At 41.5% G+C, this 21,730-nt stretch overlaps 4 protein-coding genes across 4 annotated transcripts in view; 2 read left to right on the forward strand and 2 right to left on the reverse strand.

Annotated features, from left to right (window-relative positions):
- The first annotated feature begins 8 nt into the window (after nucleotides 1–8).
- On the forward strand, nucleotides 9–16,186 carry med12 (mediator complex subunit 12). The gene is made up of 43 exons (XM_079556371.1): nucleotides 9–167; nucleotides 1,827–1,931; nucleotides 2,011–2,202; nucleotides 2,353–2,512; nucleotides 2,609–2,784; nucleotides 2,863–2,973; nucleotides 3,217–3,483; nucleotides 4,861–5,007; nucleotides 5,089–5,188; nucleotides 5,279–5,415; nucleotides 5,496–5,627; nucleotides 5,713–5,839; nucleotides 6,151–6,380; nucleotides 6,451–6,510; nucleotides 6,679–6,852; nucleotides 6,985–7,129; nucleotides 7,506–7,624; nucleotides 7,715–7,858; nucleotides 7,926–8,089; nucleotides 8,175–8,306; nucleotides 8,440–8,667; nucleotides 8,843–8,987; nucleotides 9,069–9,189; nucleotides 9,444–9,554; nucleotides 9,626–9,739; nucleotides 9,830–9,966; nucleotides 10,217–10,396; nucleotides 10,529–10,600; nucleotides 10,671–10,834; nucleotides 10,916–11,077; nucleotides 11,148–11,349; nucleotides 11,436–11,545; nucleotides 11,621–11,756; nucleotides 11,841–11,990; nucleotides 12,080–12,445; nucleotides 12,549–12,687; nucleotides 12,759–12,967; nucleotides 13,091–13,168; nucleotides 13,240–13,460; nucleotides 13,533–13,797; nucleotides 13,889–14,191; nucleotides 14,486–14,576; nucleotides 15,969–16,186. The coding sequence occupies exons 1-43, from the start codon at nucleotides 66–68 to the stop codon at nucleotides 16,007–16,009; spliced, it is 6,669 nt and encodes a 2,222-aa protein (XP_079412497.1). The 5' UTR covers nucleotides 9–65; the 3' UTR covers nucleotides 16,010–16,186.
- A 161-nt stretch (nucleotides 16,187–16,347) lies between these two features.
- mars2 (methionyl-tRNA synthetase 2, mitochondrial) lies at nucleotides 16,348–18,563 on the reverse strand. Its single transcript, XM_079556962.1, has 3 exons — nucleotides 18,224–18,563; nucleotides 17,809–18,143; nucleotides 16,348–17,554 (listed from the first exon to the last, which is right to left on the reverse strand). Exons 1-3 carry the CDS (start codon nucleotides 18,450–18,452, stop codon nucleotides 16,370–16,372), a joined length of 1,749 nt encoding a protein of 582 aa, XP_079413088.1. The 5' UTR covers nucleotides 18,453–18,563; the 3' UTR covers nucleotides 16,348–16,369.
- Nucleotides 18,564–18,899: 336 nt separating this feature from the next.
- Nucleotides 18,900–20,613, forward strand: LOC306963596 (magnesium transporter NIPA2; the record flags this gene model as incomplete). Its single annotated transcript, XM_079557172.1, has 6 exons — nucleotides 18,900–19,023; nucleotides 19,109–19,241; nucleotides 19,346–19,402; nucleotides 19,473–19,563; nucleotides 19,690–19,850; nucleotides 19,928–20,613. Exons 2-6 carry the CDS (start codon nucleotides 19,109–19,111, stop codon nucleotides 20,611–20,613), a joined length of 1,128 nt encoding a protein of 375 aa, XP_079413298.1. The 5' UTR covers nucleotides 18,900–19,023.
- timm8a (translocase of inner mitochondrial membrane 8 homolog A (yeast)) overlaps nucleotides 20,608–21,730 on the reverse strand; it is a 72,975-nt gene continuing 71,852 nt past the window's right edge. The window contains exon 3 of the mRNA XM_079556369.1: nucleotides 20,608–21,534. Coding sequence (XP_079412495.1) covers nucleotides 21,373–21,534 — 162 coding nt within the window. The 3' untranslated portion in view covers nucleotides 20,608–21,372. The remainder of the gene's footprint in view (nucleotides 21,535–21,730) is intronic.

Here is a 21,730-nt window from a genome sequence, read left to right on the forward strand (position 1 = left end):
CCGCTCTGTTCGGGAGGAGGGAGGAGGAAAGCCCTGCCTGCTGGCTCCGGTTGTGATGCCGCTGGATGATGGCTGCTTTCGGGATATTAAGTTACGAACACCGGCCTCTAAAGCGGCCAAGACTCGGCCCTCCTGATGTATACCCGCAAGATCCAAAACAAAAAGAGGTCAGTTTAAACGTGGTATCTTACAAAAGCCTGAAAATGTGCTTTACAGTGCAGGATTTCACCCAACAGGCTTTGCCAGCTAACACTAGCTAGCATGTTTAGCCTAGCCTGTAGACGAGCTGGGGCCCTGCAATAACAATGAACAGCTAGTTGTCAGTCTGCTAACTCCAAGCCTGACTTACTTAAACAAACAAATAACAGCGTTTGCGCTTTTATAGTGGTTAATCCAATTAACTACTTCACTTCCAACGTTTTGTTTTACGTGGGTAAACCCCGTAAGGTCTTCTGTGCGTTTGTGCGTGACTAGTAATTGCTATGTTAGGTTTTTTTTCTTTTTTTTTCATAGAGTGCTTACGGTTCATTGCTATGTTTGCGCGTGTAAAAGTCTTTACAGAGAAGAGCTGGACAATTTAGGAAAAAATACAATATAATCTGATCGCTATTGCGCAGATAAGCTTTATTAATCGAATTTTAAATAAATATTCACTTCACAGGGACATTTTAACCAAACCTAAGACCATTAACATTGGAGAAAAGCCTAAAATATGAACTGATAAAGAGTAATAATAATGAAAAACAGAAAAAATATCACACACATTCCTCATCGTCAAGTTAATACACATATTTGTTTGCACTCCGGAGCGAGCTCATATTTTGTTGTTCGTGCAAAATGCCTAAAACAGATGCAGGTTTTGCAATTAATATTTTGGGTTAGGTTTAGGAGGATTGCATGATAGCCCTAATTACCATTGAATTTGTGATTTAATTTGATTGCATCTTATTTTTATGTATTATCGTTTGCTAGCAAATTCATACACAAGGTGAGTTGCATAAAGTTACAAGGAAAACAAATAAAATCAATAAAGACATCATCATCAAATTAATCAATTACAGTGAAAGGCTAGAGTGCAGATAAAATACTTTCAGTCATATCTATGGGTAAAAGGCAAGGCAAGGCAAGTTTATTTGTATGGCACATTTCATGTACATGACAACTCAATGTGCCTCATAGTAGCACCAAACATAGTAAAAATAGAATAAAAAGCATTTAAAACACAAAAAAGCATTAAAACACAATGAAGATCAAGAAAACAAATTTCATAAAATAAAATAAATAAATAAAAAAGTTTCAATCTCCATAGGCAGCAGTAAAAAGGTGTCCTTTCAGCCTGGACTTAAAAATGCTCAGGGTTGAGGCCTGTCTCAGATCCTCATTGAGGCTGTTCCAGACTTTTGCTGCATAAACCTGAAATGCAGCCTGACCATGTTTATTATTGACTCTGGGAACCACCAGGAGACCCCTCCCTGAGGATCTCAGGGCCCGAGGTGGTTCATACGGCAGTAACATGTCAGAGATGTACTTTGGTGCTTGACAATGAAGGGACTTATACACAAGCAGGGAGAAAAGAACTGTTTTCATCCTGGATTGGAACATTGTCTGAGTTGAGGCCTGTCTCACATCCTCATGAAGTTAAGAAACAACATGCACTATTTATCTACACAATGATATATCTGAGGGAAACACTAGAAAAGGCTATACTGATGAGAAGGCGTATAAGATATACCGTGTTGGTCAGGTGGATGTTGTTGTTTTTTTTGGTAATTATTACTTTTGTTAATATTAAGAACAGCCATCACTCTTGACTTGTTTTGTTTTAGGATGAATTAACTGCCCTAAATGTGAAGCAAGGATTTAACAATCAACCCGCAGTGTCTGGGGATGAACATGGCAGTGCCAAGAATGTCAATTTCAATCCCTCCAAGGTAAATCGATAGTGCTATTAGTTATATGTTTTCTGTTTCTTAGAGGTGTCATTGACATTTGTTCTCCATTGATTTTCAGATCAGTTCAAACTTCAGCAGCATCATTGCTGAAAAGTTACGGTATAACACATTCCCAGATACAGGAAAGCGCAAGCCACAGGTCAACCAAAAGGATAATTTTTGGCCCCTCACTGCAAGATCACAAAGCTCCATCAATAATTGGTTTACAGACTTGGCTGGAACGAAACCCCTAACACAACTGGCTAAGAAGGTGAAATTAGTAATTTGTTGTGTTTTCTGAATTGAAATATATGCTCATCATTTAAAGTAAAATGGTGTCAACTGGTTTATGGATGATACTTATGTAAAATACAAACTAAGCGCCAAGACAGTGCTAAGAACATATGGTTTCATTCTGCAGGTACCAACTTTCAGCAAAAAGGAAGAGGTGTTTGGATACTTGGCAAAGTACTCGGTCCCTGTCATGCGCTCAGCCTGGATGATAAAAATGACATGTGCTTATCATGCAGCCATCACTGAAACTAAAGTCAAGAAAAGACATGTGATTGATCCATGTATAGGTATGAGCTATTGTAATTGTGTGAATTAGTTTGACGCATGCCAGTTGTTCTGCTCCAAATTTGGTGAACATCATTGGTGTGTGTGTGTTTGTGCAGAATGGACACAGATTATTACCAAGTACCTATGGGAGCAGCTGCAAAAAGTGGCTGAGTTTTACAGACAGTTTCCCAACCAAGGCTGTAGTTCGCCTCTGCCAGCGCCGCCTCCTGATGTGGAGCAAGCCATGAAGCAGTGGGAGTACAATGAAAAACTGGCTATGTTTATGTTTCAGGTGAGTGAGTTTGGTCATAAATCAAGGGAAGCTTCTTATCAAAAGTAGAATTTACTAATCACACCATTTGCCTGTTAGGATGGCATGCTGGACAGGCACGAGTTTCTGACATGGGTCCTGGAATGCTTTGAGAAGGTGCGGCCTGGAGAAGATGAACTGCTCAGGCTCCTGTTGCCGCTTTTACTGCAGGTATTTGTTTATTCTGTGTCCTGTGACTTATTCCTCATTGTTTTTGGACAGTGTATTGTGCTTTCAGGCCAGGCCTCCCCAGCTGTCACTAGTTATGCATAAACCAGTGTGTGTTTTTAGTTCACAACACTTTTGACCTATACTGAACTCCCACAGCCAGTCATATGATTGTTTTCACAGCTGACTAATTTTAACGGACACCAAAAGCTATGTATAATGCTGTGAATATCTCCCATCACGCAGTACTCAGGGGAATTTGTCCAGTCAGCTTACTTGTCACGAAGACTGGCGTATTTCTGCACACGGCGCCTCAACCTGTTGCTAAGCGACGGGAGCTCTGGCACAGGAGGACACCCAGCGCACGGCATCTTGACACAGCAAGGGAACGCCCTGCCCCCCACCCCGACATCCCAGCCCGCAGGAGGGAGCCAGGTCCAGACACCATTTACCGACTTTTACAACTGCCCCCTGCACCGGCCTCTGGTGTTTGGCCTCAGCTGCATGCTACAGGTAGTGCACCACAATGTTTGGTCACATAGACGCGTATACACCTTTGTTTTGCACCATAACTTAAAGGAATAGGCCACCGTTTTTACATACTAAGATATGTTTTTACCTAACCTTGGTCGAGTTAATATATACCCGTCTGGTCTTTGTCCGTGCGCTCTGTCACGCAAACGGACCACATACGCAGCCTCTCCCACATGTCATATAGCTCCAAAAAAGCTCACAATAGAAGCTACCAAGCTCTTCCACGTGTTCCCCATTTAAATAAAGTTACGTGAAGTGTTTTCATGCGAAGTATATTTACACAGAAATGTAACATGTCGATTTTATAAGCAGATAAAAGGGGTACTATATTGTGAGGCGTAATGATACAGGAGCACAGCGTCCGCGCAGTAACTCCTAAAGACTTCCCCCACTCACTTCCGTCAATAGAAGCTGCATGACTTGTAGAGAGCCTTTTACAACAAGCAGAAAATATATTTTCGGAAAGTGCTTGCGCATTCCTACCTCATGGTCGAGGTCCTGAGTCCTGTGTCGTCGTCTGGGGTGAGTTGGAAATCTGTGAAACATTACTACACTATATACTTTCTGCTTGTTATCACACCCCGGCACGATGCACGTAAAAGGCATTGTTCACAAGTTATCGACGCTTCTTCAACTGTTCTCTGCTAGCTCTCTACAAGTCACGCAGCTTCTATTGACGGAAGTGAGCGGGGGAAGTCTTTCGGAATTACTGCGCGGACTTTGTGCTCCTCGTATCATTACGCCTCACAATATAGTCCCCCTTTTTATCTGCTTATAAAATCGGCATGTTACATTTCTGTGTAAATATACTTTGCATGAAAACACTTCACGTAACTTTATTTAAATAGGGAACACGTGGAAGAGCTTGGTAGCTTCTATCGTGAGCATTTTTGGAGCTATATGACATGTGGGAGAGGCTGCGTATGTGCTCTGTTTGCGTGACAGAGCACATGGACAAAGACCAGACGGGTATATAATAACTCGACTAAGGTTAGGTAAGAACATATCTTAGTATATAAAAACGGTGGCCTATTCCTTTAAAGTAAGAGTTGGTCAATAGGATCCAGTGTAATCAAGAAAAACTAATAGCGCAACGGCTATAGGATAAAGGGCGAAAGTCCCAGTGTCTTCATCCTATATATTACTGCTAGATCATTTATAGATGGGTCTCAAATGTGAAGATATACAGTTTATTTTTTGTTGTTTTTATTGTTTTGCTATGGTTATTTTTTTCTAAAAGGCAATGTTGTCAAATGCTCCTTACATGATGTTCTTCCATAAAACTGCCATCTTAAGTTTTGCCAACACTGTACTCATAGCCTTCTGTTTCATTCCACCTCTTTCCTTTTACAACAGAGCATCGTGCTTTGCTGTCCCAGTGCGCTCGTGTGGCACTACTCACTGACAGATAGCCGAAACAAGACAGGATCTCCTTTGGACCTCCTGCATATTGCCCCATCCAGCCTTCCAATGCCAGGGGGCAGCACCACGTTCATACAGCAGGTCAGCTTCCTTTTTAGATTTAAAACATGGATTGCATCTCTAACACAAAAAAAGATATTAACGTGATTTTTACTTTACTAGGTCCGTGCAAAATTGAGAGAAATCGAGGAACAGATAAAGGAGAGAGGGCAGGCTGTGGAATTCAGGTGGTCTTTTGACAAATGCCAGGAGACTACAGCGGGTATGAAATTAATGTTTCCATAGTTACAGATTAAGTTTAGCATATATTAGGGTGGTTAATTAGGTGATAAACTGTGAAATCTGTTTTCAGGGTTCACTATTGGGAGAGTTCTTCATACCCTTGAGGTTCTGGACAACCACAGCTTTGAAAAGTCTGATTTCAGCAACTCCTTAGACTCCCTTTACAATCGCATATTCGGTTCTGGGCAGAGCAAAGATGGACACGAGGTGAGGATACGGATACGAGAAATTCCCCTAGACTCTTCTGATTTGCTGTTGCTTAGAACGGGTCACTTGTTTGTGTTCAGATGTCGCCGGATGACGACGCCGTGGTGACTTTGCTTTGTGAGTGGGCTGTGTGTTGCAAGCGCTCGGGAAGACATCGGGCGATGGTGGTTGCAAAGCTGCTGGAAAAAAGACAAGCAGAAATAGAAGCAGAGGTGAGTTGGCAGCAAATATAAATACTGAAGTTATTATTGTACATTTTTGCCCTGATGGCGAAACCGTCTGTGCATTTGCTTGCAGAGGTGTGGTGAGTCAGAGGTGGTGGATGAGAAAGGCTCTGTTTCTTCTGGCTCCCTCTCTGCTGCCACACTGCCAGTCTTTCAAGATGTGCTGCTCCAGTTTTTAGACACTCAAGCTCCCACGTTGAGTGAGTCTGCTGATTCTGTTTTCCCTACTTTTACAAAGATTGTGTCATTTCATTTCATTTCATCTTGAGCATTATTTGGTTGTTGCTGTACACAGTGACTTATCCATTAGCAATACAGTTATCCGTGCAGTTTTCCTTTGAGAGGAACCAAGTTTACAGTGAGGTTGCGTTTATCATAGTATTTAATTCTGTGTTAGTATATATTTTTGTCCAGAAGCTGACTTTGTAAGTTTGAGCATCTGTCTTTCCATTGTGAGTGTTGAATCCTTCCTCAAGCCTAAAGTTTTCTATTTCCGTGTTTGCTGGTGAAGGTGAGCCGGGGAATGAAAGCGAACGCGTGGAGTTCTCTAACCTTGTACTGCTCTTCTATGAGCTCATCCGCCACGACGTCTTCTCCCACAACATATACATGTGCACGCTCATTTCCCGCGGCGACCTGGCCTCGGACTCTCACATGCCCCGCCCCCGTTCCCCCAGCGACGAGCCCATGGATGAATCAGAGCGGAAGGAGCAGGATGCAGGCAGCAGTGTCAAAATGGAGGCATGTCGGAATCCTATGTTGTTTCATTTGTGCAATATAAATGTAATGACACGTTACTCATTTTCAACAGGATACTGGCCTTTCTGAGTCCATGGAAATTGATCATAACTCCAGTGCCAATTTTGATGAGGTATGAATTTCTTCATTGAAATTCAGAAAGAGTTCAGAATTTTTTCAAAATATTTTTATGACTTAATTTTTTATCCCAATACAGTGGTATGACTATGAATGCACGCAAAGCTGTATTAGTTATACTAAGAATCAAAACTGTACTTTACTGATTTTACCCTCTCTACAGATGTTCTCTCCTCCCATGCATTGTGAGTCCAAGGGCAGTCCATCTCCCGAGAAGCCCCCTCCGGATCTCGACAGCAAGGCAGTATGCAAAGACAAGGGCCTGGACCCTGCCTTCCCTCAACTGTACGAGCAGCCGCGCCACATTCAGTATGCGACACACTTCCCTATTCCTCAGGTAAGCGCACTTTGGTTTTCCTTATTTGCGCACATATGAAGCATTACTTTGTCATTGTGGGCAAATGTTTCTTCTACATGGACTTAAGATACACTTTGGATTTCTTTTCTTTTTTTTCATCTTATGTTCTAGGAGGAGAGTGCCAGCCACGAATGTAACCAGCGACTAGTCGTCCTTTATGGTGTTGGCAAACAAAGAGATGAGGCGCGGCACACCATCAAGAAAATAACCAAAGATATCTTGAAGGTTCTCAATCGCAAAAGCACAGCAGAAACAGGTAGACTATGTTGGCTTTTGCGCTTTTACAATTGAACATAAACAAACTTGAGCCATAAATAATATATATGTAAGCAACCACAATGCTTTGTTATGTGTGGATGTTATTTAAACATTTTTTTGAACATAGTCTCATTCTCTCCAATTTCTAAAAGATCAAATCTGTTCACATCTATTTCTAATACTCACACTTGTGGCTTTTTTCCAGTTATTATAAAGTTTGAAGTGTAACTCACACAGTGCACTGCTTTTAGGGAAACTATTCTTTAACCCTTTTATGATGCCATTGGCACTGATGATTAAAACATGTAACACAATATGAAGGTTATTTAATGCGAAGTTTAGTTTGTTTTCATGGTAGCTTTATTTTTTTTTAGGAGGCGAGGAAGGGCAAAAGAGGAAGAGGAGCAAGCCTGAGGCTTTTCCCACTGCTGAAGATATCTTCTCCAAATTCCAGCATCTCTCCCACTTTGACCAGCACCAGGTCACCTCCCAGGTTAGGCCATTCAATCTGTCTTGTTTCATATCTGGCAAATCTGGCATGTTTTGATTGTCTGAAGTTATAAATTATGTCTGTTTGCCTCAGGTGTCCAAAAATGCATTTGAGCAGATCACCAGCTTTGCCTCAGGGATGTCCTATCATCTGCCTCTTGTCCAACACATTCAGTTCATCTTTGACCTTATGGAGTACTCCCTCAACATCAGTGGCCTCATAGACTATGCTATTCAGGCAAGTCACTGAGTGAAAGTAGTGTCTCTGCCCAGCTGTCTGTTAACCCACTGCTTCTGTGCTACAGATACTGAATGAGTTAAGTTTGGTGGAAGCAGAGCTGATACTGAAGTCCTCCAGTCTGGTGGGCAGTTACACCACCAACCTGTGTCTGTGCATTGTAGCTGTTCTTCGAAGGTACCACTCCTGTCTTATTCTCAATCCTGAGCAGGCAGCAACAGTCTTTGATGGGTAAGAGACGTCTATATTTGACGTACTGTTACTGAACTACTTTTTCTTTCGATTTCAATGTACTGATATTTCTGTAATCTGCCAGGCTGCGCATAGTGGTAAAGTCTGGTGTGAATCCAGCCGACTGTTCTTCGGCAGAACGTTGCATCTTGGCCTATCTGTACGACCTCTACACTTCCTGCAGTCACCTCAAAAGCAAGTTTGGGGAGATATTCAGGTTTGAGATTGTCATCTCTGTCACACCGTTCTTTAATTAAATGTTGTTCAGCATTTTTGGTCAAAAATAGTAATTTTAAATGTCTTGTATATTTAAAGATAGAACTTGAATTAAGATGGATATTTTCTTTCAGTGAGTTTTGTTCTAAAGTGAAGAACTCCATCTACTGCAACATCGACCCATCTGACTCAAATATGCTGTGGGACCCAGCATTCATGGTGGAAGCCATTGCCAACCCTTTGGCTCACAATTTCAACCACTCGATGGTGGGCAAGATCCTCAATGACAGCCCTGCCAACCGCTACAGCTTTGTGTGTAACGTCCTTATGGACGTGTGTGTGGATCACAGAGATCCTGAAAGGTAGGATGGACCAGAGAACACTTGACTGCAATAATTGTCTGTCTTAGTGTTTGTAAGTGAAAATGCACTAAGGCAAAATAACATAGGCAGATGTGTATGACGTGTACATGGAAGTACATGTAAATACTGAAGCTTATGTCAATGTGACCATTTATGATCTTGTTTTTTTTTTCAGGGTCAATGACATCGGGATCCTCTGTGCAGAACTTACAGCATATTGTCGCTCACTAAGCGCTGAGTGGCTTGGTGTTCTTAAGGCGCTCTGCTGCTCATCCAACAATGGCAACTGTGGATTCAATGATTTACTCTGTAATGTTGATGTAAGTGTATATTAACTGCACTTACCTATTTCACATTTAGTCATTGTCATCATTTAAAGACTTCCGATCTTTTTTTTCCAGGTTAGTGATTTGTCATTCCATGACTCTCTGGCAACATTTGTAGCCATCCTGATAGCCAGACAGTGCTTACTGCTTGAGGATCTGGTTCGCTGTGTGGCTATTCCCTCTCTTCTCAATGCAGGTAAGCCTTGGTATTGGAATGAGTTTTGGTATTTGTAAAGTGTCTATCTGTGCTCCTAATTTCATCATTAAAGATTACATGTGTTTCTTTAGATCTGCTATGCTACACATACCAAATCGCTAATGCCTTCTAATTTTTACCCATTTTAATTTGTTTGTTTTCAAACTCGGAACAGAAGATATGTAGAATAGCCTGCTTTTATAGGATGAGCCGCTAGTTTGCAGTTAATGGATTTTGTCTAAATCTTCTCCCAGCCTGCAGTGAACAAGATTCTGAGCCCGGAGCAAGACTGACTTGTCGAATCCTGCTGCACCTGTTTAAAACTCCCCAGCGCAATCCGGTCCCCCAAGATGGTATTAAATCAGGTAAGAAGAACTCCTTTAAGACTCTTACCATCACAGAAAGAAGAATACACTAACATTTCATCTTCTATCAGATAAGTCTTCTGTAGGCATCAGGTCATCATGTGATCGACACCTCCTGGCGGCTTCTCAGAACAGTATAGTGGTTGGAGCGGTGTTTGCTGTTTTGAAAGCAGTCTTCATGCTTGGTAAGAGAAATCTCTGTATGCAAATTAGATCGATGAACCAGCCTGTATATGAAGTATTCATTCAAATGACGTGGGTTGTCTGCATTTCAGGTGATGCTGAGCTGAGGGGATCTGGACTGTCTCACAATGCTGGCCTTGATGACATCTCTGAAGGCCGTAATGTCTCTATTGAAACAGCAAGTCTGGATGTGTATGCCAAATATGTTCTGAAAACCATCTGCCAGCAGGTATTTAATCTCATACTACTATTTGAACATGGCTGCATCTTAAGGTCACTGACTATGTCCTCAGGCAACTAGAATCTCTTCATTATTTGTTTATGTTTTACCATTTTCCCAAAAGCATAGACGTATGAATTGGGCAATTTTCCTCCTCTTTTATTTTCTTAATAATTCTAGATTAGGTGGTTCAAGTAGAGTCCATAAAACACTTCCCCTCAGTTTCTTTTGCCTTACCTTTTTTCTAAATCTTTTACAGGAATGGGTTGGAGAGCGTTGTTTGAAGTCCCTTTCTGAGGATAGCAGTGCCCTACAGGACCCAGTTCTTGTAAACATCCAGGCCCAGCGGCTACTGCAGCTCATCTGTTACCCTCACCGCCAGCTGGACAGCGATGATGGAGACAACCCTCAGAGACAGCGCATCAAACGAATTCTCCAGGTCTGCCATGCACATGAAAATACAACCTGCCAAACCTCACTGTACCTCAATTTGGTTATGATGCCCTCTTCTTCTAACCAAACGCATGATCAAGTATAGACAGTTCCTGTAATAAAATTGTTTGTCCTGTAGAACATGGACCAGTGGACGATGCGGCAGTCGTCTCTTGAGTTACAGTTGATGATTAAACAGAGCACCAACAATGTAAGGTTTTTTCATTTGAATTCATTCACCTTTATTATCTCTGTATTAATTTACATTAATGTTGAAATAGGAGCTGTATTCTCTGCTAGAGAATATAGCCAAGGCCACCATAGAGGTCTTTCAGAAATCAGCTGAGATGAACTCTAGTAACCCCTCGGGAAATGGCTCAGCCGTTCAGGGTGGTTCTGCCTCTAACAATAGCAGCACTACAAGCAAGATGAAGCCTATTCTAAGGTGTGTCTCTGTCACTTCAACAGGCCTTCATAATGTTTAACTTAACTCTAATCACTGCTTTGTTTTTGTTCTGTTGCTCAGCTCATCAGAGCGGTCAGGCGTGTGGCTCGTAGCTCCATTGATAGCCAAACTCCCCACCACAGTTCAAGGCCATGTACTGAAGGCAGCAGGAGAGGAGCTGGAGAAAGGACAACACTTGGGCTCCTCCTCACGGAAAGAGAGGGACAGACAGAAACAGAAAAGGTGCCATTGCTTTATCCCAAGGCTAAATAATTGTGACGCATATCAATATGATTGTTTTTGCTTCCTCCAGTATGTCTCTGCTGAGCCAGCAGCCCTTCCTGTCACTGGTGCTGACCTGTTTGAAGGGTCAGGATGAGCAAAGGGAAGGCCTTCTCACTTCACTCTACAGCCAGGTTCAGCAGATCGTCACCAACTGGAGAGAGGACCAATACCAGGACGACTGCAAGGCCAAGCAGATGATGCACGAGGCCCTCAAACTACGGCTTAATCTTGTAAGAGCTTGACATGACAACCTTTTGTTACAATTATCTTATTGAAGTGGTTTCTGATGAAGTATTCATTCCCATATGTTTACCAGGTGGGAGGCATGTTTGACACAGTGCAGCGCAGCACTCAGCAGACGACTGAGTGGGCAGTTCTACTCCTCGACATCATCAGCAGTGGCACTGTGGACATGCAGTCTAATAAGTAACAAATGTTGTTTATTTATCTGTTGCCTTTATTTTATATAATACCAATAATGCTTTTTTATGTCATCAACAGTGAACTCTTCACAACAGTGTTGGACATGTTGAGTGTGCTGATCAATGGTACACTGGCTGCTGATATGTCCAGTATCTCACAGGGAAGCATGGAAGAGAACAAGAGGGCTTATATGAACCTGGTCAAAAAGCTTAGGGTAAGCTTGACAATTCAGCAAGCCCTTTCAAAGGATTTATTTTTCTTGTAATTTTGCATAGCTTTATTGAATTGTTTCTTGCAGAAAGAGCTTGGTGATCGTCAATCTGAAAGTTTGGAAAAGGTTCGTCAGCTCCTGCCCCTGCCTAAGCAAACACGTGATGTCATAACCTGTGAACCACAGGGCTCTCTTATCGATACCAAAGGAAATAAAATAGCTGGTTTTGAAAAAGAGGTAAATGTGTTTATAGTTCATTTTAATGGCTGACATGGCCCTAATGTACAATGAAATCATATAACAAGACTATATTTTTTCTTCTTTAGGGTCTTCAAGTTTCTACTAAACAAAAGATTTCCCCTTGGGATGTCTTTGAAGGACTCAAACATTCTGCTCCTCTTTCATGGGGGTGGTTTGGCACTGTTCGTGTGGATCGTAAAGTCACAAAGTTTGAAGAGCAGCAGCGTTTGTTGCTCTACCACACTCACCTGAAACCAAAACCCAGGAGCTATTACCTGGAGCCCCTCCCCCTGCCTCCAGAGGAGGAGGAGCCTCTGACTCCTATCTCCCAAGAACCTGATAAGAAAATTATGGAAGCAGGCAAATCTGAAAAGAGCGTTCCTAATGTTACTTCTGACTCAAATAAAAAGAAGCCTAATAAGAAAAAGAAAACTCCTTCAAACAAGACTGAGGTTGGTCGAGTTGAGGTCTAGCTGAATTTGTCTTCATTCATTCAAATTTGCATGTCTTCAACAATTCATTATTTGTTGTAATGTTTGTTTTTTTTACCCTCAGGAATATGTGAGCCGCACTCCCAGTGGAGTTCCCTACGGAACGACCATGCCCACAGACATGATGCAATCCCAATATGGCAGACTTCCTTACAACCCGCAGGGCATGGGCATGTACACTCAGAACCAGCCCCTCCCTCCAGGTCAGTGGACGTCACGGGTGTCATTGTCAACACAAATTGGTTAAATTCTCATGACACTTTTTCTTCAAAAGGAGGTCCTGGTTTAGATCCTCCATATAGGCCTCCTCGTAACCCTCAAATGAACAAGATGATGCCCACGCGGCCTCCTTACCCGGGCATGATGCCTGGTATGCAAGCTAATATGCCAGGAATGATGGGAATGGACAAACAGTATCCTATGGGCTATAAGCCACAACCCAGTATGCCCCAAATACTGAGAGCCCAACTACAGGTCAGACTGGTGAGGCTCTTTTTTTTTTTGTCCATGAAAACACCATCTACATTCTTAAAGAATGGTTTTGAAGTCCTTGGTATCACCAGATTAATTATACTGTTATTTAATAATCTGACATCTTTTTATTAGAATCAACATCAAAATGTGATGGGTCAGATGAGACAGATCAATCCCAACCAACAATATAGTTCAATGCAGGCGACTCAGGTGAGCATTATTTTTGTTGTACATCATTACCCTTTGTGTGTTGTAAATAGAAACATTCTGGTTGTTTTCAGAATATATCCCAAGGCTATACCTCGTATGGAACCCACATGGGGATGCAACATCCCCCTACTCAAGGCGGTGGCATAGTTCCATCCTCTTACGGAACCCAGAACTTTCAGGGAAATCATCCTGGAGCCAACCCAGCCATGGTCGATCCCCTGCGGCAAATGCAACCAAGACCCAGTGGTTATGTTCACCAACAGGCGCCAAACTATACCCATAACATACAGAGGTCAGTCAATCTTTAGTGCATCATATAATGACGATGCATTTAATGCTAAGCGAACATGTGTTATGACTTTAGGTTTGGTCACCAGCCCATGCAGCAGAATCCTATCATGCACGGCCTTGGGCACATGGGAGGCCAAAGTGTCCATCCCAGCATTAGACCATCTAATCAAATGCTTGCAGAACAGCAGCAGCAACAGCAACAACAACAGCAACAACAACAGCAGCAGCAGCAGCAGCAGCAACAGCAGCAGCAGCAGCAACAACAGCAGCAGCAGCAACAGCAGCAGCAACAGCAGCAGCAGCAGCAGCAGCAGTACCTCAGACAACAAGCTCTCAGAGTAAGTCTTAGTTTGGTTCAGTTGTTAATTATTAATTAATCATTAATAATACTGAGACTCCTGCCATACTAACTAAGTGATGTGTCCTCAGCAGCAGGCGCAGCAAGTGCAGCAGGCGCAGCAAGTGCAGCAGCAGCAGCAGCAGGCGCAGCAGCAGCAGCAACAGCAACAACAACAACAACAGCAACAGCAACAACAACAGCAGCAGCAACAACAGCAACAACAACAACAACAACAACAACAGCAGCAGCAGCAGCAGCAACAACAGCAGCAGCAGCAGCAGCAGGTGCAGCCTCAACAGGTCCCTCCCCAACAGGTCCCACAGCAACAGCAGGTGTCTGCAGTGCCCTCTCCTGGTCAGGCTCAGAACCAGGGCTTGGGCATGCAGCCCTTGGTATGTGCCAAACAACTGCTTAGTTCTTTGGTCCCAGCAGAATTTGACACATGCAGACAAATTACATTAGAAGGGAATAACTTTAGATCTTCTTTTTTTTTGTCAGTGCATTACATCATATTGTATTTTTTTTTGTTTTCATTTATGTGATATTGAAATATCATTCCTCCATACAAAGTTGTAAATGTAAAGGCTACCTTGTTACAGTACTTGGTTGAAGCCTAAAGCAGGATCATTTGTGCTCATTAAATAATTGTGTATTTACATATAATTCATCATAATCTATGTCTGAAGTTTCAGAGACAAGGAATGCAAGGAATGCAACAGACACAACAGCAACAACAGACAGCAGCTTTGGTCAGGCAGTTACAACAACAGCTTTCTAGTAAGTCACCCTTTCTCTCTCTTCCTAAATCAGACTCTTCAGGATTTTGTGATGCTGCAATTGCAACTATCAACTCAGTTAAAAATTCTTCATCTTTCTTGCAATTTTTCCAAATATCTAAGACGTTTCTGCAACCACTCCTTAACTCTGCTACTTCCCTGCGACCAAAGTGACGGTGACATATCAGTTTAATACGTTTTATTTGTCAAATTGAGCAGAGGTCGTGATTTCCAGGAACTTGGCAGGATTAAATAATTCTGTCTGAAGCCGCGAGTCGCTCCTCGTCCACCCAGTTTCATCTTAAAGCGAGCACCCTGTGCTCCTCTTCCTCCCCTTTTCATGTCCCATTACCCCGCCAACTGGCCCATAATTAGATAAATGTTGCACATGTTGCTGTCTTCATCGTGTGGTTTGCGTCTATTTGTGACGTAGACTTGTCACCTTAAACCAAAAAGCCTAATGAGTAAGAAGAGTGGGTCCTCGAAGCCAACGTTTAGGGCTATGTTTTGTCACAGTTCAGTTCTGGACTCGGAGCGCGGGCTATCAGAGCAGGGAGGTGGCTGCCTGTGCCTTCTGAGAGGACAGAAGACAAGCACTCATTTAAGTTTGGTTCTTACAAGCTATATACAGGTGCTCGTCATATAATTAGAATATCATGAAAAAGTTCATTTACTTCTGTTATTCAACTTAAAATGTGGAACTAATATATGACATAGACTCATTACATGCAAAGTGGCATGTATAATTTTGATTATGGCTTACAGTCCATTTTTAAAATATTTTTAATTTAGGCTTTTTACAAGCTGACCCAGATGAATCAAAATCATAACAAATGACGGCTACATATATCACTTTGCATGTATTGAGTCTATAACATATATTAGGTTCACAGTTTAAGTCGAATAACAGAAGTAAATGCTTTTTTCATGACTTCTAATTATATGACGCGCACCTGTATAGCCTGTCAGCCTGACTGTTTTAAACCAGCCAGAGGCATCAGAATATATTGTATGGTATAATCTCATCAGTTATCTGTATTGAAGCGAGAGTCGCATGAACACCATTACAATGTCTAATTTCCTATTCCTATTGGCTAAAAAACAACATTTAAGACTATTTCCATGCATGTTGAGTGTTTACACTGGAATTCTATGCCAACATTTGATGCTTAGTGTGAAGTATTACATTTAGTAAAAGAAAAGCATATTTTTGGTCATTATCTTCACACAAAATCCATGTAAAATGCAACGGGTAATTTTGATGTAAATAGAAAAAAAATGCAATTTATGGAAGAAATGGCCTGCGAAATTAGGCATGTCTTAGCTGGCAACTGCTTAATACATAATTGTTGTCGCTCTTTTTACTATGTAATTCATTTTCTTATATTTCCAGATTCACAGCCCGGGCAGAGCAACAATTACCATGGATATTAAACTGAGGAGAAAACGAGATTGGGAATGCCGCGTCATACAATGCTTTTTGACCACAAAGGCATTCAAATTTCAATGTAATTATGAATTAAGAAAGGATAAGTACTGCTGTGAAGAAAATGGATGTCTAATGGAAACTATGTAAAAAAGTACTAGAAATTATAATAATGCAATTTTTATTTTATTTCAATTTGTACAATTGTTTTCATTTTTGTGTATTTCTCATTAAATAATCATGTCAGTTTTTACCTTGTGACTTGTGTTTATTGACCTATGATACATTTTATTTTTTATGAAAAATAAGAAGCAAGCATGTCAATTTTAATATCACAAAAACCTCCACAGTAAGGTACATACAACTTCTCATTCAAGATTCTTCTTAGAGGCCTTTTCTTTTTTTGTTTTTTGTTTTACGTTCCGCCTCTCTAAACGATTAAAAAGCACATCATTATCTGCACCCAGTGCTCTCCCTTCAAATGGACAGTCCATTCCATGAAATCGAGGGAGAAAATGTAGTGCAGTCCAGCTTCTCTCACTTTGCTTCACACCTAATTTGGACAAAAGCTTGTTAGAGATTTGGGGAACCACTGGCTGAAGGAGGGTCCCGTATATCCTTAGGCATTCAAGAGCGATGTGTATGATGGTGTCCTGCCAGAGCCTTTCTTCAGTGTCCAGTCTGTTTAACTTCCAGGGTGTGTGGCGCTGCACAAAGCCATTGGTCTGCCTCACACAGGCACTGACGGCCTCCAAAGCTTTGTAAACATGCATGTCCTCGTAATACTGTTCCACTGTAGTGGACAGATTTCTCACAGCATCCAACATTTGGTAGTCCTCATCTACAGCTCTGCTTTGCTTAGTACATTCAACAGGAAACAACGCAGGACAGAATAAGGGGTACACCTGTGCTGGGTTTAATGCAGGGGCAGTGCAGCGATTCAGCAGACCACCAAGAGAATCCGCAAGCTCAGCATTTAGCAGCTTTATTACTTTATCATCTGTGTAGTCACAATCTGTATCAGGGACACCTTGGCGTAAAAGAAAATACCTCATGCCATCAGTAGTATAAACACTTGAACGCTCAAGAGGATCGACTACATTACCCAAACTTTTGGACATCTTTTTGCCACCGACTGTCCAGTGTGAGTGAACATGTATGGTGTGTGGCAGAGGTAGTCCAGCGCCTAACAGAAAGGCTGGCCAGTAGATTGCATGAAATTTGAGTATGTCCTTTCCAATAACATGACGAGCCACACTCCACCACTGCTGGTGATTTTTAGGGTACCCAGCAACCGTAAGGTAGTTAACCAAAGCATCAAGCCACACGTAGATAGTTTGGTCAGGATCACCAGGTACAGGAATGCCCCACTGAAGCCGGCTTTTCTGACGGGACACCGACAGGTCTGGGAGATCTTCTTGGAGCCACTGGACAACGGCTTGATGAAAGTGTTCAGGTCGGACAGCATTAGGATTTCCTTTGAGCCAGTCCAAAAGCTGAGGTCTGAACATGGACAAACGAAACATGTAGTTTTCCTCTTTCATCCACTCCACCTGCAAAATAATTCAGACTTTTAATGTTGCAAAGCCAGTTGCTTATATGCTGGGTGCATCTTACTTTTACCTTTACTCTTTCATTATGTGGCAGTCTGTTACAGTAATATTACTCTTATTACTACTGGTGAAAACAAATTCTGTAGAGCGTAACCTACAATAATATAATACAGTAGTAATTTAAAAGCTTTTGGAAGAATAAGTGTATTTATTCTCCTTCAAAGTGCCATACTGTAGGACAGGATTTTGCTTACCTTATGGCCACTCTCCAGGGAGATCTTAACATTTTCTCCAGAGGAGTCCACAGCATCTCCAACCTGGGAAGCTGTGAGGAAGCTTTCATCTGGTGTGGAGTACCACCCTTCATAAGTGCCTTTATAAATTAGTCCTTTGTCTTTCAATGCTGACCAGAAATGCTCCACTGATGCATAATGTCTTTGCTCTGTGGTTCGTATGTAGTCAGTGCATGAAATGCTGCAGGTATTGAAGAGATGCTTAAACTTCTGTGACACATTGGTGCAAAACAAAAGAGGGTCTTCACTTGCAGCCTCTGCAGCTTGTTGAATTTTTAAGCCATGCTCATCAGTACCTACAGTTAACACATAGTTTAGAATGACAGTATGAATACAGTAGGTTATCTGTTTAACAAATGGAGGGCACTAGTCTCACCTGTGGAAAATTTCGTCTGAAATCCACGAAGCTGTTTGTATCTGCTTTGACAATCAGCCACAACAGCTGAGTACAGGTGTCCAATATGAGGCGATGCATTTACATAGAAGATAGGAGTCGTGATAAAAAACTTCTTCTCATCTTGATTCACGTTGGAGCTAATATGACTTTGCGCCCTGATTATTTTCTGTGTCGACCTGACAACTCTTAGTAAAAAGGGGATCTTCATTTTGGAGAAGGAGTCAGGAAGTTAACTAACGATCAACAATCCATCGTGGCAATTCAGTTGATTAGAAACAATAAATTAGTCTTCTCCTTGATGTCATGATTTCTACTGACATGTTTTTAGCACAAGCCGCAGCAAGGTTAGCACTGCTTCCGCCTTCGTCATTGAAGCTGTCCAATCAGAAATGGCATTGAACAGAGCTAACGATAAGCGCATACATATTTAACCATATTTCTATGATTTAACCTTACATAATTGTTTTTCTTGAATATCCTATCATTCTTGATCCAATCTATTAAATATCTGAAATTGTGATACAATGAAAAAATAAGATTCTTTGTCCATCAGAGGAAGTATCGGCATTCATAGCCAATCACCTGCTTGTCTCATGATCTTACCAGAGTAACTTCGACGGATGGGGTAAGTTAGACCTGACAACGGAGGTAAAAATGCTTATTTTGCTACGTTTATTTGTTGGCTATGTTAAATGTCTGATATGCCGCGTTTACTCATCTAACTAGTCAAACTAGTTTACTGTCAAATATCTTGAAACGGATGAAGAAAGTCACAAACAGTATGCTATCTTCTTAAAGCCACTTAGGGCACGCCCCTTAACTTTAACTTCATAGTTAGCTCAGTGTTTCTGCTTTGTTTCACAGATGGAGGTGTACCGTAAAGAGTTCTACATTGGTCTTTCTTTAGCAGTCAGCTCGAGCGTTTTCATCGGGGCAAGTTTCATCCTGAAAAAGAAAGGCCTCCTGCGATTGGCCAGTAAGGGCTCTACACGAGCAGGTACTGATATCTCATGTCACTGTCACAGCTTTATATACTGTACTACTGTGCTGGACATCCCACAATCAGATTCATATGGTTGAACATCGCATTGTGTGTTTAAGGCCAAGGGGGATATGCCTATCTCAAAGAATGGCTGTGGTGGGCTGGACTTATTTCAAGTAAGTGTTTATGTACTTAATTTTGTGAGTTTAGTACCATTGTGTTCATGTGTATATGATATTGTTATAGTGGGAGCAGGAGAAGCTGCTAACTTTGCGGCTTATGCATTTGCTCCGGCAACATTGGTTACTCCTCTAGGAGCACTGAGTGTTCTTGTGAGGTGAGAAATAAAAGTATAATAATTATGTAATTGTTTTATGGCCTGTTTAAATCTAGATCACATTAATTTGGCCTCTTTTAATCTGTGTCATTCATTATAATTATTGTGTATAACTGTTGTCCCCAGTGCTGTGCTCTCTTCATACTTTCTCAACGAGAGACTGAATGTGCATGGGAAGATTGGCTGCTTACTTTGCATCATAGGCTCCACTGTGATGGTAATTCATGCTCCTCAGGAAGAGGAAGTTTCTTCCCTTAATGTTATGGCCGAGAAGCTGGCAGACACAGGTACAGACCCAATAAAGTGCAGTCATCTGTGTCCCACAGGTAAAAGCTGTTTTAAAATGTATTGCTTGTTTCACTAGGATTCATTGTGTATGCTGTGAGTGTTGTGGGAAGCAGCCTGGTTCTTATCTTTGCTGTGGCACCACGCTATGGACAGAAGAACGTCCTGGTCTACATCTTGATCTGCTCTGTGATAGGTTCACTCTCAGTCTCTTGCGTAAAAGGTCTGGGCATTGGCATCAAGGAACTGTTTGCAGGAGTAGCAGTACTAAAGGAACCATTGTTTTGGCTGTTAATCATCTGCTTAGTTATCTGTATAACTATCCAAATCAGTTATTTGAATAAGGCCCTTGATATTTTCAATACTTCTATCATTACACCAATTTACTATGTGTTCTTCACAACCTCAGTCATGGCCTGTTCTGCTATCCTCTTCAAAGAATGGTTGAAAATGACTACAGATGGGGCACTGGGGACAATCAGTGGCTTCCTTACCATTATCTTAGGGATTTTCCTTCTGCATGCTTTTAAGGACATTACTTTTACATGGGATTCTCTGCCTCTCTACCTTAAAAAGAGCCCTCAGGGGTGTCCGTGGGAACATCAGTCTTACACAGCTGTCCCAAGCCACGATAACCAAGCAGATGAAGAGCTGAAGCTGCCCAGAGACATCAATGCAAATGGGGACTGGAATAAACCACGAGGAAAGCCGTCCATTAAAAGCCATTCTATGCGTGCTGAAAATGTGAAGAGCACTACAAATTAATTTACCAAATGGCTGAGTCATTGGACTAATTCACGCGATACAATGTATATCCATAGTGCTTTACTGTTACCTAGTTACATTTTTGTAGATTAGTCCGTAATTTAAAGTATTTTGTACCGTCATTATTACTGATACAATTCCAGTTTTACACTGTCTTTTACATTAACCACAGACAGTAGAACAAATGTGCCTTAACTTCCTGTTACAAAATGTTTTACTTTAATTGTGTAACAAATGGACAAGCAGTCTCCTAATTAAGTCAAGTGAATAGTGGCTGTATGTGGTTTATAAATGCTTTCATGAGTTACAGAAATACCTCAGTATCACCTTGCCAAAGATGTACAGTGCAAATGTGAATAAAACATGATTTTCATTGGTTTGATCAAGCTGAATTACTAAGTATAGTAGTGTTGAAGTAGTTCGCATAAAAAAAACTGCTGATGAAACTTAATTATTAATTTATGAGTTCAACATTATTCAGTTGTTGCTAAATGTGTGTTACAGTAAAAATAAGCACCCAAATTTGACATAAATGTCATTGTACCATCTTCAATACATGACCCAAAACTACAAGTCACACACGATCCATTCACATTGCCACAGGCAGAGCTTCCCAGACTGATCACGGTTACTTGATGGCACTTTCAAGCACTTGCATAGAGGACATTTTTAATTAGTCCTCCTTAATGATGAAGTCAGTTCTGAATCAGAACCCACAGGTTGGACTTCGCGTCCTCTTGGATTCCTTTGGTGACAGCTTCATTCTGCCATTGACTCGGAGAAAGAACCTCTGCTCCTTTGAGTCTGTTCCAGTCTATTCAGAATAAATTGGCTGGTATCAATGAATCTCTCCACGCAGTTAACAAAGCAGATCTCCGTCCTTGAGTCTAGCTTCGGACCTGGTTTGTCCACGCACTTTTCCTAGAAAAACAAAACAATCACAATAGTATTATATACTGGCAATATCGTTTCCAATCAGATTGTTATACCAAGAAAGAATGAACATAATTGGCAATCAATAATAAAGATAACAAAAGATGGAACCATATGCAATGCTATATCATTAGCAAAACTAATCAAGTCCATTATGAGGTTAGCCGAAAATAATGTAACGTTA

This window comes from Gobius niger, assembly GCF_951799975.1.
Source record: "Gobius niger genome assembly, chromosome: 5".
Taxonomy (NCBI): Eukaryota; Metazoa; Chordata; class Actinopteri; order Gobiiformes; family Gobiidae; genus Gobius; species Gobius niger.

Bases quoted from the DNA above. Each gene is read 5' to 3' on its own strand.
- mars2 (XM_079556962.1), bottom strand. From the start codon at position 18,452: ATGAAGATCCCCTTTTTACTAAGAGTTGTCAGGTCGACACAGAAAATA. The intron at 18,144-18,223 runs GTGAGACTAGTG...TGTTAACTGTAG, and splicing joins TCAGACGAAATTTTCCACAG to GTACTGATGAGCATGGCTTA. The intron at 17,555-17,808 runs GTAAGCAAAATC...ATTATTTTGCAG, and splicing joins CCCTGGAGAGTGGCCATAAG to GTGGAGTGGATGAAAGAGGA.
- med12 (XM_079556371.1), top strand. From the start codon at position 66: ATGATGGCTGCTTTCGGGATATTAAGTTACGAACACCGGCCTCTAAAG. The intron at 9,967-10,216 runs GTATTTAATCTC...AATCTTTTACAG, and splicing joins TGAAAACCATCTGCCAGCAG to GAATGGGTTGGAGAGCGTTG. The intron at 11,991-12,079 runs GTAAATGTGTTT...TTTCTTCTTTAG, and splicing joins TAGCTGGTTTTGAAAAAGAG to GGTCTTCAAGTTTCTACTAA.